At 37.9% G+C, this 17,414-nt stretch overlaps 2 protein-coding genes across 2 annotated transcripts; one reads left to right on the forward strand and one right to left on the reverse strand.

Moving 5' to 3' along the window:
• Positions 1–2,812: 2,812 nt before the first annotated feature.
• On the reverse strand, positions 2,813–5,920 carry LOC145470654 (bis(5'-adenosyl)-triphosphatase enpp4-like). Its single transcript, XM_081454472.1, has one exon. It carries the CDS (start codon positions 5,824–5,826, stop codon positions 4,360–4,362), a length of 1,467 nt encoding a protein of 488 aa, XP_081310598.1. The 5' UTR covers positions 5,827–5,920; the 3' UTR covers positions 2,813–4,359.
• Positions 5,921–6,007: 87 nt separating this feature from the next.
• LOC145470652 (nucleolar protein 58-like) lies at positions 6,008–17,179 on the forward strand. Its single transcript, XM_081454469.1, has 17 exons — positions 6,008–6,117; positions 6,250–6,326; positions 6,445–6,497; positions 7,115–7,239; positions 7,986–8,073; positions 8,812–8,860; positions 11,665–11,864; positions 12,352–12,452; positions 12,692–12,736; positions 12,848–12,974; positions 13,614–13,686; positions 14,075–14,165; positions 14,645–14,779; positions 15,276–15,337; positions 15,905–16,044; positions 16,427–16,536; positions 17,054–17,179. Exons 1-17 carry the CDS (start codon positions 6,073–6,075, stop codon positions 17,123–17,125), a joined length of 1,593 nt encoding a protein of 530 aa, XP_081310595.1. The 5' UTR covers positions 6,008–6,072; the 3' UTR covers positions 17,126–17,179.
• The last annotated feature ends 235 nt before the right edge of the window (positions 17,180–17,414 follow it).

Genomic DNA, 17,414 nt, shown 5'->3' on the forward strand with positions numbered 1-17,414 from the left:
ACCAAAATGAATGCTACAGATTTAGAACAGCTCAGTATACTTTTCGAACATCTTGAGTACTCGATTGGAGATTTCGAAGACGAGTGTGGCAACTTTTGTATCACGTCCTGAAGCCTAAACACGATATTTCGTCGTCTGTTTTCAGCCTGGTTCTGAAATTTGGATTCTCACGTTTATCTAAGGTCTATTAACAAGGTTCGAATATATCCTCGGCAACTTTGCTGCATTAAAAGCCGTAAGCGCATCAGCCATCCGCACAATCATGAAGTTATTAACGGTCCACAAGCTTTGAGTCGAGTACTTCTTTGCACACAGAGAGCATCTTTTTATGATACTAATAAGTGAGAGTTCTTGTGGTAGACAAAATGTATCTTTGAAAATTGTGATCCGCAGCAGGGTTTGCTTTATCGCCGCATACGTATCAGTGTAAACAAAGCCGGAATTTCGCTTCTCTTTTACACGTATCTCGCAATTGTAATATTTCACGGTCGATGGATAACTTGGAGTTCTTTAGCACATACTTATGTCTATGATCTTCATTTAATAGTATTCAAGTTCAAAGCAATCCGTTAAACGTCACCAGTTTGCACTCCTTTCGAAGGTTTATTAAACAGAATTTGAACTAATTTGCATATATGACCTTTCGCCGCCGACATTGTCACGCTTTCTCTCGTTTCCTGAAAACATATAATTGTAGGGTCATGGCAGCTAAGTTTACCTTTATAGTTTAAATTCGCTCCCTCATATAAAAGAAGAGGGTTTCTTAAATTGTTGCTGTTGTGATAACTTGTAGGATGTAGCAGATACAACTAGACTAAAGGTCACTGTGGCACAATCGGTGAAACTCACAAAGCGTCCGGTTTCCTCGAAGCGAAGCGACTCGAAAACTCGAAACGTTGTTGCTACGATTCGTGCAGCAGCACTCCGGAATACATTTTCAAAAGCCGCTTTCTCTTGTTTTCATGTCTCTTTTACTTTATGAGTGTAGATATTGTTTAATTGAGTGCTGGCCATTTCACTAAGAGTCCCGATCATTTTGCGATCTAAGAACTCCCACTCGTTTGCTTGCTTACATAAAATATCCAATTAAATAGACTGAAAAGCCCCAGGATCGACTCTCCACCTTTTCATGTCTAAGGCTACTGTTATTATCTGCTTTACAGCCCTGAGATGTCCTTAAGATGTTTTTTGGGGGGCTTCGAACAGTATTCTCTTCTCCCATAATCACTCTAAATTTTCAGCGCGGCATGAAAGCAATACAACCAGTGACGTCACTAGGCTGTTTTGGCCGCGCCAAGATGGCCGCCAATTTTGGGCTTAACCAGCCAACTTCGAACGGCTGAAAAAGCAGTTTTCGCTTACCGTATGGGAAAAAAAAGTCTGCAGTGTTTCCAAGTAAGGTTGAAACTTTATTACTAAGCAAAAATCTCACATACGAAAATTTCGTTTCAGTGGCACTTTAAGATTCTTAGACAGTAATACCTCAATATGATTTTAAATAAAGATCTTTGAGGATCTTTTGATCCTGTAAGACCCGGTGAAGGTTTTCAGCACAGAAGTCTTAATATTCTTAGGCAGAAATACCTCAATAAGATTTTGATTAAAGGTCTTTAAGGATCTTTAGATCCTGTAAGATCCAGAGAAGTTTTTCAGCACAGAAGTCTTGAGATTCTTAGACAGTAAATACCTCAATATGACTTTAAATAAAGATCTTTAAGAATCCTTGAAAGATCTTATCTCTAAGGATCTTTAGATGCTGAAAGATCCAGTGTCAAAGTTTTTCTGCACAAAACTCACAAAATTCTTAGACTAATACCTGTTAATAAAACTATATACACTGTTGATGCTTTATTACTGCAAAACACTTTAATTTCTTATCCATCAAACAACTATTTATTATTCTATTTCCATGTAAATTCAATCTCGACGTTCGGACGGGTCGATATTCTTTGTTCCTTTATCCTGCAACAAGTATTATTTATTCTAAATTATTTGATATTTATGTACAATATGAGTCTATTTCAATTTTTCCATGTTTTACTTCAAAACCTTGAGTAATATTTTGTAGTTAATTGTGCAGACAACAATAACTACCTTTAGATTGGAGTAGGAGCATGAGATTTATTATGATGGAGTACAAGTTTTCAAACTAAGAGCCTATTCTTTTCATTCTCACATTTGACACCAATCTTATTCTGAAAGTCCTCTGTTCAATTGGTCAACGATGGCAAGAAGTGAAGCCTCCTGGGACATACAACACCCTGTAACTAAATTGAAATTTGAAAGTCTTTTACTCAATCTTGTATTTGTACTGCAATCTGAAGGTCTGTGATATAAAACCTAATCAGGGGTGTAGCCAGCCATTTTTTCCATTTAAGCCCAAAATTTACAGCGTAAGTCGTATATCAAAATTTTGCCAATGTCCAAAACAAACACAACAGTCAACTAAATTTTCGTGTGCAAAACTATTTCAAAGATCTGCTTTGTTAATAACCTTTCAGCATTTTTTCATGTGTGAGATTGAAAGTCATTATTTTGTTTTTCAAAATAAAACGATATAATGGTGATTCGCTATTGAAAAGAAAGAAAAAGAAATTATGGCCTCTCGGCTACAAAAAAAAATGTTTACAGAAATTCCTGTTAAGCAGTGGGTTAAAGGCTAGCTACACCCCTGGTAATCATGGTATAGAAAAAATGTAATTTACAGTCACACTTGCTATAGGATGTTGACCACTTATACCAGGCCTCAGTTGTTTGAAGGCTGAATAACGCTATCCAATGGATAAATTGTCATCCAGTGGATAAGTGTTGACAAAACGAAACCATGCTATCCACTGGATAGTGATGTATTTATCTGGTGGAGAGCATTATCCACCTTTGGAGCAACCCCAGCCAGATGGTTGCTATAGGAAAACTATGGTATTAATAAAAATCATTTTGCACCTTTTACACAAATATCAAAAGCATTTCAATCAATACTTTACCTGGTAGTTACAAATAGACTTCCTGCAAGAATCTACCCCTCACGCATTGTGCGTCAGAAAAACTCCAACTTGTGGTTCTCCATTCCATTGAAAACCGATATTAAAAACTTACAGAGCTGAGTGTCTGAATAAGGACTGGACATTGTGTTGTGCTCTTGGACAAGACCCTTTACTCTCACAGTGCCTCTCCACCCAGGTGTATGAATGGGTAATGGTGAATTCAATGCTGGGGGGTAATCCCACCATGAACTAGCATCGCATCCAGGGGTGCGAGTAATGTTCCCAGTCGCTGCTATTAGGCATGCCACTGAAACCAGAGATAAGCGCCAGTGTTCAAGGTCAAATGTGGCCCGCAAATAGTGAAATTGGCCAACTACTCTGACTAATTAAGCTCAGTTGCTTGAAGTAACTGCTTAGGAGAAGCAATGTTTGTGAATTACCATTATTACCATTTTAATTTTATCAATATTAAATGAAACTTTTAAAGGGAAGGTACCACAGCTTGGGGCATGTGCAAGCTACGATGTTAACCCATTGTTTATAAGACAATTGGAAGCATTTAGATGACTCTTGCGGGAAACTTGCCTTTGAAAATTTCTCAGTCAGTTGCAAAAAACATGACAATAAAGGTGAGTTTTCTCATTAGAATTCCTTTGGCACATTCCGACTCCATGTATAAAGTACACATACATTTTTGTATCAACTACATGTACAACGTGTCCATTTTCAGTACTCGTAGACTAATTTTGTGAAAGCAGAATTAAAGCCTTTATACAGCCATATGGCCACTCGAAGGCTGGCAGAATGACTGATGCACAAATTTCAATGAAGATGTCAACGTACTTACACAAAAAAATGTTGAATTTAGCATTGAGCATTGCATTTTGTTTTCTAGCCAGATGGTTTTACTCTGGACTGGACAGATGTGTTACCTTCTCACAGCTGTTGGTTTATCAACAATGGCATTGGGTGGACTAATTCATAATTTGCACATGTGCCAAACTATGAAACTATCCCTTTAAGGCTAGCGTATGTCCTTCAAAAACCATGGGATATGCAAACTTTTTGTTGAATCTGACAGGTCTCACAGTTTTTTTTTAGTGGTTATGTGAGTCTCATAGTCTCAATATTTTCGGAAAGTTGTCTCACAGTACCGATTTGTTTGATTCTTTTTTCATATAAATATAAGTGACATCTAACCGTCTTAGAACCTGAACATCTCAAGCTTGTATTTAAAACACTTAGAAGTAACTCTTGGTCTTGCAAATGAAGGGTTCAAAATGTCTCTGGCTCGCAAAGGAAAGTGCTGGTTTCGTCTTCTCTCAAAGTCTTGCATTTACCATTCACCACCCCCTTCCCCCACCCCCGTTTAATCCTAAGCAACATTCTCATCGTCTGGGTCGCCAAATAGCAGAGGCACAGCACCATCTGTAGGCTGTCGTTGTCTATTTACATGCCGGCGATCCTTCCAAACCATTAGCACTGCATACATACAAACTGTAATAGCTATTGCTGAACCAATAACAACTGCAATAATTTCTCCAGTATTGAGCCAATGATGCGTATCTGAGCTTGACGAAGGTGATACTTTAAGAAGATGGGCAATTCGGTCAAGTGATCCATTGTTTGGTAACGGTTCTATGTTTAGCAAATGGCAAATCAAGGGGTAGATATCTACCATATCAATTGGACCAGACTTATAACCTTGTTTAAAAGCTGGGCCACGTGCTATAAAGAAAGGATGCATTGACGACGCAGATGGGATCCAACCATGCGCCCCTTTAGTGAACGTAACATGTTTGGAGACATCTTCATCATCATCTGAAATGTGTGCAATCCAACCCTCATCCATGATCACAATGATTTCAGGTACAAGATTGTTGTGTTTAAAATGAAGCTCATCTGGTAGCTCTTCTTTGCGGTAAACCTTTAGTTGAGGGTGTTTTTGTCCAGCCTTCCTAAGGCGATTATAAGTTTTTGTCACATCAATAGCATTTAAAAGAAAGTAAGCTCCCGCATTTACCCACATAGTATATTCACTACTAGAGGGAAGAAATTCTTCGACATTAATAACTGTGCTTGAATTAAAGGTTCCTGTCCCGTGATCTGCCGTGACAATTAAATTAACTTTGTCCAGTAAGTTGTCTTTGTCCAGTTGTTGCAATAAGTACCCTGTAATTTCATCATTCTTCCTGATTTCTTCCGTAACGTTAACTGAATCTGGCCCACAGCAATGACCAGCTTCGTCAGGAGAGTTAAAATACAACGTGACAAACGTCGGTGGATCAGGGTTCTTTAACCATGACATGATCAAATCGACACGCGATTTCCAAGGCATGGTATCATCAAACCGATCTACAAAGGGTCTTTTAAATCTCAACCCACTTGGGGTGAAGGATGGTTTACAACCGTTGTAATCGACATCATAACCCGGCCAATAACACATGCCACTTTTTTGTCCCTGCTTTTCGGTGGTCACCCACAGAGGTTCAGCAAATTTGTTCCACCATTTTGAATCGTTCGTTCGCATGCTGAAGGTAGCGTCTGCAATTGGGTCGTACATCGAGTTTGATATAATTCCATGGCTCTCGGGGTAAAGCCCCGTCACAATTGTATAATGATTAGGAAATGTTACCGTTGGAAAAACGTTCCTTACATACTTGGCTCGCACCCCATCCTTCACGATGGAGTTAAAATGGTCCGTGTTCGTTCGATTCATGTCGAGATAGTCCCATCGAAAGCCATCAAACGAAACCAGGATTACGGTTTCTTTTCGCTTTGCATCGACGTGCAAAAAGGAGCAGGCGATTAAAGTGCCGAATAAAATCTCTTGAAGTACCATTTTGATCCAGAAAATAAATTTTAAAGGCGTGAAAACCGCAATCGAAAAGACAAAACAACTACACAAACTCACCTGTTTTTAGAAAATCTCCCAGTGAGCATATTTATCATCTGCATGATCATGTGACTTGTTGGTGGTGGCCTGGTAACTAGTCCGCTGGTAAATTCTCTTCCACGTGCAATTTTATCAGGGCTGCCCATGTTGTGTGTTTAGTTTTGAGTGCAAAATTTTAACCTTTCATTAGCCATGTTGGTATTATTCGAAACGCCAGCAGGGTATGCAATTTTTAAGGTAAGTGTCTTGTCGTTTAGTAGTCAGAAAACCTTGATTTTGCTCGTTTTGAAGCCGTACATTCTCGTGTTCATAGGACTTGCTAGCATCGATCGTTTTGGAAATGTACATCTAAAGTTTGTATTTTTTTAGCTCCTAGATGAGAAGAAACTTCAGAAAATTGACAACCTTTATAAGGATTTTGAGACACCAGATGCTGCGAGTCAAGTGTAAGCCTTCGTGTCTGATGTTATTTGTGTTTGAAAAGCATTAGATTGTGTTACAGTAATTGTATGCATAATTATGAAGGGGCTTGCTTGTTATCTAACAGTAATTTGTGTTTTACAGGGTTAAGCTAAAGCATTTTGAAAAGTTCAATGACACAACTGAGGCCTTAGCAGGTTAGTTACTCTTCATTTGTTCACTTTGTACAGTATGATTTTTTATTTTGCGCTTAAAACTTACATATAATCATTCAAACCAGTATGCTTACCATCTCCTGTAGCTTTTTAGCTTTCCACAATCCCCTGGGGTTACTCCCTTTCATGGGCTATAGAGATATGTACAGCTACAAAGGGTGTGATTTTGACCAATTTTGGTCTGAAATTGGGTATTTTTTTCACTCTGGCTCGGCACTGGGCATTTTTTCTGTGGTCCTTCTCAAATGTTTGTGCAAATGGAAGCCATTTCTGGTTAGTTGTGGTCATATATTAGAGGTGTGCACTAATTTCAGAGGTCCGAAATGGGGTATGGATTTTTGGCTCAGGTCTGAAATTGGGTATGAAAAATCACAGATTTTTGGTCTGATTTTCAAGGTTTGGACTGCACACCACTACCCAAAACTTTGCCGAGTACCCCTCCCCCTTGGGACAGAATCCCACCTCCTGCAACCCATTCTGCATGTATACTCACTGGGCTGCCATACCTCTCACAAAATGAGCTCTGTTGGTTGTTAGCAATTTGAAACAAAGGAATATGATAAAAATGATTGAGAGTCATTGTTTATTTTCATCCTCAGCTGCAACAGCTACAGTGGAAGGCAAAATGAGTAAGAGTCTTAAAAAGGTTTTAAAGAAAATCGTTGCCAAAGACATTCATCAAGAATTGGCTGTTGCTGATGCTAAGCTGGGAGGTGTTATCAAGGTGAGCAGCCTTACGTTAGCAATTATCTCAGGGTTTTCAGAAAGTTTTGCAACAGACCGTTTTTGTTGTAGAAAGTGGCTGATTTCACCATCTTTTTCTAACAAATCAGCTGAAAAGCTCAGCAGAGTAACTGGCCGAGTCCATGGAGTAGACGGGGATTCTAGATGGTAGTGGACTACATTAATAAGAACTTTATTGCAATATCGGCAATATACCTACGTGTCCATGTATATCAGTGTATTATGCCATACCATTTTCTCTAGTTTATTCAGTGCATAGAACTGCTGATTACTATCAAAATGGTAACAGACGAACTGTATTCATTTGGTCGAGCATAATATTTATCTATACTGGGGCAGATCAAGTGGGGTTGGGTTAAAAAAACAGAGAGACATTATAACATGCTGACTACTGAGAATGCTGGGAATCCCATTTCTGAGGACCTCAATCTTAAAAATTTTACTGGGAAGGATGACCTTGGACCCCCTACAGGGGATCCCCCTTGGCAGTCGGTATCTTGAACCCCCTTCTCTAAAATTCTGTATTAGGCCCAGCTATACATGTACATAAAGTCATGGGAGACATCATGGCCTAATGTTTAGCACCTTAGACTTTGGATCTAGTGACCCAGGTTCTAGTGCTGGTCAGCTGGGTCAGCTGGTCAGTTGGTTTGGCCTTGGGCAAGATGCTAAAGTTTCCTTTTAAATTTTAATACCCAAATTATCTTTGATTTGTTTGAATTTCAGGAGAAGCTTAGTTTGAACTGTGTATCGAGCTCAGCAGTTCAGGAGCTCATGCGAGGTATTAGGCTGCAGCTAAACAGCCTCATCACAGGTAATCAGCAAATAAATATGTTCTGTTGTGTAAGCAGGAATTCAATGTCTTAGCTGTTGTGTCAGCATTCATATTGCTGTGTAATTTTAGGCCAAGGTTGTTCAAAAGGTCGATAACACGATCCATCGGATAAATCTTATCCAGTGAACAGTGTGATTTGTTTTTTTAACTCTTCTCCACTGGATAGCGATTTGTCTGGAGGATAGTGTTATCCAGCATTAAAGCAATGTTAACTGGGGCCAGATGTTAAGTTTTCACCCAAATTGTTGTCTGATTCAGCAGGTTTTCATACAGGGCTTGCATACACCTTGAAAGAAAGTCGTCACTTTTGGAAATCATAGTTCAAGGCCCTAAAAGTCCTTGAAAAGGGAATTTGTTTATTATTTTGTTGTTGATTCCTAATTAGTTTAGTTTAGTTTATTGAATTCATCACAAAAATACAAGAACAAGTAAATTCAAATAGACAAATAACTAACTTGAAATAGGCCCATAAATAAATTGAAATAAATTAAATTAAATTAAATAAGTAGTACAAGACGTGATGAGGGAAAGAAACAGAACTAGCGTCCCAGTAATTGCAATCTAACCCCCTTCTACACTCATTGCTGAATTAACAATAAATGAATTATTTCATATATACATGTATTTCATATATTCTTCACATCAATAAATGATGCTATTAACCTATGTTGCCAGTGGATGGCATCAAAGCTTCTATTTTGTCATCCTTCTTTGCAGGTCTCCCTAACAAAGAAATGAGTGCAATGGCTTTAGGATTAGCACACAGGTGGGTACATTGAGGTAATGTGTAGGTTATTCCTTGTGTTATTGTTCTCCAAAAAATAAGGGAAAAAAATATGGTATTAATAATAATTATGATAATCATAGTTATGTGTGAGTTGTTTTTCACCATTGAGTATGTTAGGAGAAGATATTCAACGGAATAGTCTTCTACATGTGTATAAATGCCAAATATTATTGTTCCAGTGGTTAGCTATTTTTGGGAGAGGGGGGGGGGGACAACCATCCCTCCCATTTGGCCCCCCTACCACCATTCACCCCATGTTTAATTTTCCATCAATGATCAGCATGCAGTTTTTTTGTTATGTTAACTATCAATACATTGTCAAGCAGACAGGAGGTGAAAACAACTAAAAGAAAATCACTGAAACTAGAGAAAACTGTCTTGATGTACCACCATATTCTCAGAACTAACATGGAAGGAAATGTATAAGAGTAACATAATTTTCAGTTAGGAGAATTACCTTTTTAATATTGGAATCAGGTGTAGATCTAGGATAAGAGGTGACTGATTTCCAAAAAAACTGAGTGTCAAAGGCACAAGTTTCTAGGGAGATCTTGGGACGTGCTCTGCAGGCAATGTTTCAGAATTTAACTCCCTTTTGTCTCCTTTCCTGGGTTTCTAAGTCACTCTAAAAAATCTGACTGATTTCTGTAAAACAGTGGAAACCAGTATGGATCTGCACCTGGGAGTTGAAGCAGTTTTGTATCACCATCTGAAGGTGTTAAGGTGGCCGAACACAGTTCTCGCACGCGCTTTTGCTGATGCAATTCAATGCGCGCGCAAGGATTGGAAAATGTGCCATCAATAGAGCGATCCAGCGATCATTATCTGTACCAGTTTTCTCTATATTTGAATGCAGTGTATTGATAGCTTTAGTCTTTCATTACAAAGATAAATTATATTACAAAAGGTAATGATGCAAAGAACCCAGCAATTCTCAGCTTTTTCTTTGTTACCGAAAGAACCCAGTTAAATGCAGCGCATGTGCAGTTGCTCGAAAAATTGAGACCAATTGAAACTTGCCGATTTCTAATGATCCAGTTGTTAGAATTTCAAGAAATTTGGCAAAAAAAATAGTTCAGAAACCATGTGAATGATCTATTACAAAAATCTGAATTTTGACATGGGGAATTTTTAATAATACAGAACATGCAGTGAAAACGATTTACGGCGAATCAAAATTTTATTAGAACAGTGTTGACAGAAGGGATTTAATGTCAATTCATAGTGGGCAAATAACAGGGCTTGACACTAACGGTAGCCAACTAGCCTCAGACTAGTACAAATTTAGTTTTGGCTCCTAAGTTTTCGATTTCCACTAGCCACTTTGGCTCTTCAACAAAATGAAATTGGCTGAACTAATTTGTCTTCTTCAAGGAAGACAAACACAAAATTTACACTGTTCTCGGAAACGGCGTCAGAATTTCATTGTGGACATATCATGGTACCGGGCATGTGCTGTTCAACACGTATGTCTACTTTTTGCTGTGTGGTACGTAAACGAGGAACTGAACATGTTAATTTTGTTGAAAGAAATTTTTTACAAACTAGACAGCAAATTTCTGAAAGCACACATCAATGCTCTGTTTTTGTTAGGAATTTTTTTCATGCACAAAATAGTACGGAACAGTAAGGGATGCAATGCTCTGTTTTTGTTAGGAATTTTTTTCATGCACAAAATAGTACGGAACAGTAAGGGATAACATTTCATTTAGCGTAACAATATATGGGGGATTTGTCGTTGTATGCAAAGATTTATTTCCTCTGACATTTAAATCAGCTGTTTTTAGCAGTGGAATTTCGTGAGTGACCGTTTTGAAACATTTCTATGGCACCTGTCTCTGAAGAAGTCTCGATAATTTTTACAGTGACATCTTGGTAGTCTCAATATTTTCCCAAGGAAGTCTCAGAGAAAAACAGAGTCCTGAAAGTCTTTTCGGGAAGTGGAACTTTTTTGAAACTAGTTTAAGTACAGTATAATTACCAACATTATGTATTAAAGAGAGTCGTTTACATTGTGCTTTCAAGTCTTGCTAGTACATCCTGCTGTTTTTGGACCTACCTGAAATTTTTGTGACACATTAATTTTGCAAATTTCGCGATATAAAAAAAATCACAAAATTGAAGTGACACGAATAAGTAAGTGTCAAGAACATGACACATTATGTTACTGTTGACATATAGTCCCGCCATTGCATTTTTGTTACTTTAGACATTATTGTACCTTTGATAAAGTCAGTTTACTAAATTCAAAGACATGTTTAAGTAACATTGCAAAAGAAACAAATTTTGTGTTACTCAAAAACGCAAAGTTAAAGTGCTTCAAAATAAAATTTTAAGTTTCACGAAATATGCGCACCCCCAAATTGCAAAATAAACGTGTCGCCAAAATTTCATGTAACAAAGTAGCCAACCTCAACGCATGGCTAGTGAAAAAATGTTTTTGGCTAGTAACATCTAAGTAGTCACTAGCCACTTGGCTAGTAAGTTGAAAAGTTAGTGTCGAGCACTGTAATTATGAAAAAAATCTAGTGACTTTTTTTTTAAATAAACAAAAACCATTTTTTAAGCCTTGTTTTTAACCAGTCCCATTGCCATGGCAATAGCACACGCCATAGCCAAAATGCGAAAATAAACCCTTCTGTGGTTAACCTTGACTCTTGCAAAAAACGGATGCCAAAGTAATGGTGAATTAGGCATAGGCACTTGAAAACTGTGTTCGGCCACCTTAATTGTCAACAAGTATGAATGATCATTGACTGGCAAAATGTTTTTTCTTTTTTCAGCTTGTCACGCTATAAACTCAAGTTCAGTCCTGACAAAGTGGATACCATGATTGTTCAGGCGATATCTTTACTTGATGACTTGGACAAAGAACTCAATAACTACATCATGCGCTGTCGTGAGTGGTATGGCTGGCATTTTCCTGAGCTGGGCAAGATAGTCACTGACAACTTAGCTTATGCCAAGACTGTCAAAACTATGGGTAGGAGAATCATTTTGTCACTGAGTTTGAAAACTACTGAGAAAATCAATATTGTTGCCTTCACTTCAAAAGGGTAAAACACCAATTCATCTATTTGTGGAGGTTGTCAAACTTATTATTCGAACAAGTAGCTGAATGGACTTGTAACATGTGCCACAGATACAGTGCAAGTAGTGCAGGCTGTCTGTCTGCTAATTGAAAGAAGTTCTTGTTTCAGTCATTAAAGAATATGTTGACTGATAAACAATCTAGTTTGCTGTATATCCAGCATCTTGTGAAGATTAAACCAAAATTATTCACATTCCATCCGTACTTGAATTGGTTGGCAATCACTGAGTGAAATGAGAAAATATAATATTGAGCTGGATAATTTTCTCTCTGGGATGCATTATTCTCATAATAAATAGAGATAAGTGTTGCTTAGGGTTGTGCGAAGGTATAGTAGACCATAATGATACCCATTCTGTCTCATTGATGATACTTTCAGGCACTCGTTTGAATGCTGAAAAAACTGATCTATCAGCGATTCTACCTGAGGAAGTTGAAGAGGAAGTGAAAGCCGCTGCTGAGATTTCAATGGGAACTGAGGTATTTTGAAACTAAAACTGGAAAACTGTCAGTTGTGCCGGTAACAGGGTGAAACGATTCCTTTTAGATACCGCATGCATGAGAGCTTAGGGCTAATTTTGGTGGCACGAATTTGCCACATGGGGCAAGCATACAGCAAGAAAATGGTTTGCATTGTGTCATGTAAATCTAACCTACAACTTCATAAACACTTATTGTTAGTCGTTAATGCTTGTCACTGTATTTTCTTGCCTTTTCAGATTTCTGAAGAAGACATAAATAACATAATCTATCTCTGTGATCAGGTATTTATTCTACTGAACCTGATCCGTTTCTATTGTCTATTTCTCAGCTCTCATTATTGATTTTATTGCTTGTTTGAGAAGATATAATTATATGCTTTAAATTTATTTTAGGTGATTGAAATCACTGATTACCGTGCTCAGCTTTATGATTACCTCAAGAATCGTATGACAGCTATTGCTCCAAACTTGACTGTACTCGTCGGGGAACTTGTTGGAGCCAGACTCATTGCCCATGCAGGTTAACATTATTCTATAATGATAATTGATAGTTTAATGGTCAAGTCAACCACACTTTTCTATGGCCTGCTATCTAATGGTAACAAAAATGGTATCTTATGTTCAAAACTCTGGTGGATTTTTCTTCACCGCAAAATTTTGACATCATTTTGAAAGTTAAAAAAGCTGTAGAGGACAGAACAATTGTTGCTGAATTGTAATCTGCATGACATTGAAAATATTGGCCAATTTTATTGTACAATGAAAAAATTCTCCTCAAAAGAAAGTGCGCAGGATAGTTTTTTCTACCTAACTGGGACAAAAATTTAGCTCCAGTTGTCCTGTTAGCAATATTCAATGACAACTCTTCACTTTCCATTTATTGTGAAAGTGAAGGGGAATTTTCTTTGAAAGTTGCCTTACATTAAGGTACCTCATTTCATGGGTTTTACAGTTTACAGTAGCTCTAGACTAATGAGCATGCAAGGACTCCCATTTCTTGTAAAATTTGGTAGTGGGAGGCTGATTAGGCTCTGCATGTAGATTCTCTGTGCAGTATCAGGTCAATGACAAACAAAAATATTGAGAATAAAGACATTCATTAACTTTATCTGAGATATTAAATGCCTTGTAGCTTCAACTTGGATGTGTTCTATTACAGGATCACTTCTAAACTTGGCCAAGCATCCTTCATCTACAGTTCAGATATTGGGAGCAGAAAAGGCATTGTTCAGGTTGGGAAGGAATCATATGCCTTGATTGATTTCTGTTCTGTTTTGTGTTTTCAGTGAACTACTCAGCCTAGCCTTTGTAAGAAGCATTCTGGTACAAAGGAAGAGCTCTTTCCACATTCTGATCTAGTCTAGCTTCAATTTTTGCATGGCAGGAAAGTAGAGAAAGCTCTTCCTTCATTTTTGAACACTTGCTTCACAGCCTATATTTGATTCAGTTTGATTAAGTGTGGCTTGTCTTGAACGTCTTCTTGAACTAAAGGTGTGATTCTACATTATACATTATTGCATGATTCAGAAACTCACTTCAGTCAATGCTGGGGAATATATTCCTGTAAAAAGCTATATTTTGTTTCAGTGTTAATTGCCTTATTGTTTATTGTGTTAACAGGGCACTCAAGACAAAACATGATACTCCCAAGTATGGTCTGATCTTCCATGCATCTCTTGTGGGCCAAACAACACCAAAGCACAAGGGAAAGGTCCGTAAATCAAGACTTACAACATAACAAAATACATGCTACGTGTAGTTATGCAATGCTTTCGAGTTGTCTACCGTCAAATAATTTTCACAAGACAAGTCACTTGTATTTTCTCTAGGCAAGTGTGTATACTAAGAAAACACAAGTGACAAGTGGGATATTCTATGGTATACCATGAGAGGGTATTGCATAACTATTTTATACCATGCCGCAGAAAATACAATGGCCAACACAGTTAATGCCACATACATATTGCACGTGATGGGCAGGTTGGATGTAATACTGTCAAATATACAACAACTTTCCTGTATTCTGATTGGCTGTATTTTTTATGGCATGGTGTAATATAAATTATTTTATCATGGTATTATGATTTGAATTTCAATTTGACATTGCTCTTGTCTGTTGCACTGAGCATTTTGGTGTAATTTTTGCTGCCTGATTTTTGTCCCTCTCCTCCTTTTAATTGTTGTTGACAGATCTCCAGAATGCTGGCGGCCAAAACAGCCCTTGCAGCAAGAGTAGATGCCTTGGGTGAAGACAGTGGAACAGCTATGGGCATTGAAAACAGAGCCAAGCTTGAAATGAGGTTGAAATCCTTAGAAGAGAATCAGGTATGTAAGAAACCCAATCACCAATGGTTATCTATTTTCCTGCCCATGGCACAAGTGACATTTTGATGTGGTTTGCATCACACCTGTGGCATTAGTTCATATAGTGTGATCATCCGGTTGAGGGTACATGTAGTTCTGAAAAGAACTGTTGTTCGTGACTGACATTTCGACAACCTGAACAGAAGTCATCTTTAGAGTCAAGTGAATAATGTTTGTTAGTCGATGATGTCATAAGGCAAACTTTAAACTTTACTATGACACCTGTGACATGTTTTCTCTCAGTTGATGTACCTGCCATGTGTTACCTTGCTAAGCACAGGCTGCATGTTTCTGCTTGAAGCTTTGATTAGCTGATGGCATAATTTTCGCTTGTTGTGATTGGCCACATTTGCAATCATTAGATAGTCTGCGTGACTGGGTATGTCATGCAGCCTGTCTTTAGAAAGAGGCTGTAACAGTTTAAAACGAGTGTAAGTTAGAATTTTTATTTTTGCAGCTAAGAAGAATCAGTGGAACTGGCAAGACCAAAGCCCGAGTGGACAAGTACGAAAACAAGAGGTATGAAGACAAACAGTCACAACCTATTTCACTTCCTTGTGCTTTGACCTGTACAAGCAGCACTAGAAACCCCTTTTCAGCTCTTGAAATGTAGAAAACATGAGCCGCAGGCAAGTGTTTTCTACATTTCTCGAGTGTTCTCAAATTCCCAGAGTGTTTTATCACAGTATAATACACGGCTTAGGCTTCTTCATTTGCTTGATGATATAGAGGTAACGTGGCGAAAAACAATAAAGCACGCCTTTTCTATGTTTTGTACTCTGATAAAACATGAGTTTTTGACAAATGACAGCTTGCGCGGGGTCCTATCTATTTTATAATGGATACTAAAAACCAGTCAGCCATAATTATGTTTCTTCGAGGAAGTCAGTTGAGTATTCTATCCTCTGAAATCTTCAGTGTCAGATCGTAGACCCTCTCTTGATCATTCAACAAAATTATGAATCTTGATTATAAGCTTGCAAATAGAGATGTCATTTTAATCATTCTTCTGACAAGTGTCCCCAAAAAATTGTCAGCAGAGAATTTTTTCACTTATTTTATCTCGTTTTCTCTTTTGTACAACAGCGTGGTGATGTCGTACAACCCTGCTACTGACTCAACAATTGCCACACCCGGAAAGAAGAGAAAGAGATCAGAGGAAAATGGAGAGGCGGCACCAGGCCACAGCGTCCCAGTTACACCGAGCACGCTTACCACCGAGGAAGGTCTGTGTCCAATGTTCCGAGCAGGGAAGAATTTAGAGCATAAGTAGATTATAGAGCTTAAATTTGAAAAAAAATGGAGTTGACTATGATCACGTTGAGTTTATAATTGGAGAAATAAAGTTGACTGCGAAAGTCCCTTTTTCTCTCGAGTAATTTTGAATATAGAGATTAGATTTGAAAAAAAAAAAATGTAGTGGAGTTGACTATGATCAGGTTAAGTTTATAATTGGAGAAATAAAGTTAACTGTGAAAGTGTCTTTTGCTCTCAAGTAATCTTGTGGTGATGCGTGAACCAATACAAAGCAAGCGCCGAGAAGGTCTTGCTAGTTTTTATCTTAACTTATCCTTCTTAACATTTTGAGTTGTTGCTTCCGTTGTTTAGATGATGCAGAAACGCCAGCAAAGAAAACAAAGAAAGAAAAGAAGAAAAAGAAGAAGAAGGAAGAGGAAGTTCGAGAATCTGATGACGAAGAAATGGACACCTCAGCTGCGGTGAGAAATAGACCTTTTGACGGTTTTCAATGCTTTCTGTTTAAAGGAAAGCCTGGTTCCTAGGCCTCAATATTCGCCTTGGTCGATCATTTTCGGGTCACGTGGTCCGAGGCGACAAGTCTGTTCCCGACCGTTTGGACCCTGAAGCCCTGGGAAAATGCTACACAGGGACTGGGCAATACAGTAATGTATTGCACGGATCTCTACAGCCCCACCTAAAATTATTGCAACGGTTAATGGCAAAACGCACGTGAAGAATAATAAAAAGGTCTTTGTTGCATTAACCTAATACATAAACTGATAAAAATTTATAGCAAAATGTTGTTTAGCCACCTCTTTCCCTCATACCGTTGAAACCCTAGTGTTATTATACTGCGGATCCACAGCTACTTTGACAATGTTTTGGCGAAATTCATGTTCAATAACTGGACAGACGCATGAAAAACAGACGTCAATTTGTTAACAGCGAAGTATTTCCAATTAAAGTTATTAAACTTGTAATTTTGTTTCCCCACAGACGCCAAAGAGTGAAGAAAAGAAGAAAAAGAAGAAGAAGAAGAAAGTAAAGAAGGAAGAAGACTCAGATTAACTTAACACGGATGAACTTTGTTTTATTTGTTTTACAATAAATTTACACACTTGATTCTCTTAAAAATTTTTACTACCTAGCACCCAAGACAAAACTCATTGCTTTTTGTTTTTCTTCGACATCTGGAAAAAAAGGTCTTTTGTGCTTATATAGATAATCAAGTTACTGTGTTCTGACTACTTTTTTCTTGTTTCCTGAAACCTGTATCCTGTTTTCTTTCCCCGGATTACAACGAAGGGAAAAGAAAATTACGTGAAAAAGAGGGGAAAAGATTTTGAGGGACAAAGAA

Source organism: Orbicella franksi, chromosome 15 (assembly GCF_964199315.1).
Source record: "Orbicella franksi chromosome 15, jaOrbFran1.1, whole genome shotgun sequence".
NCBI lineage: Eukaryota > Metazoa > Cnidaria > Anthozoa > Scleractinia > Merulinidae > Orbicella > Orbicella franksi.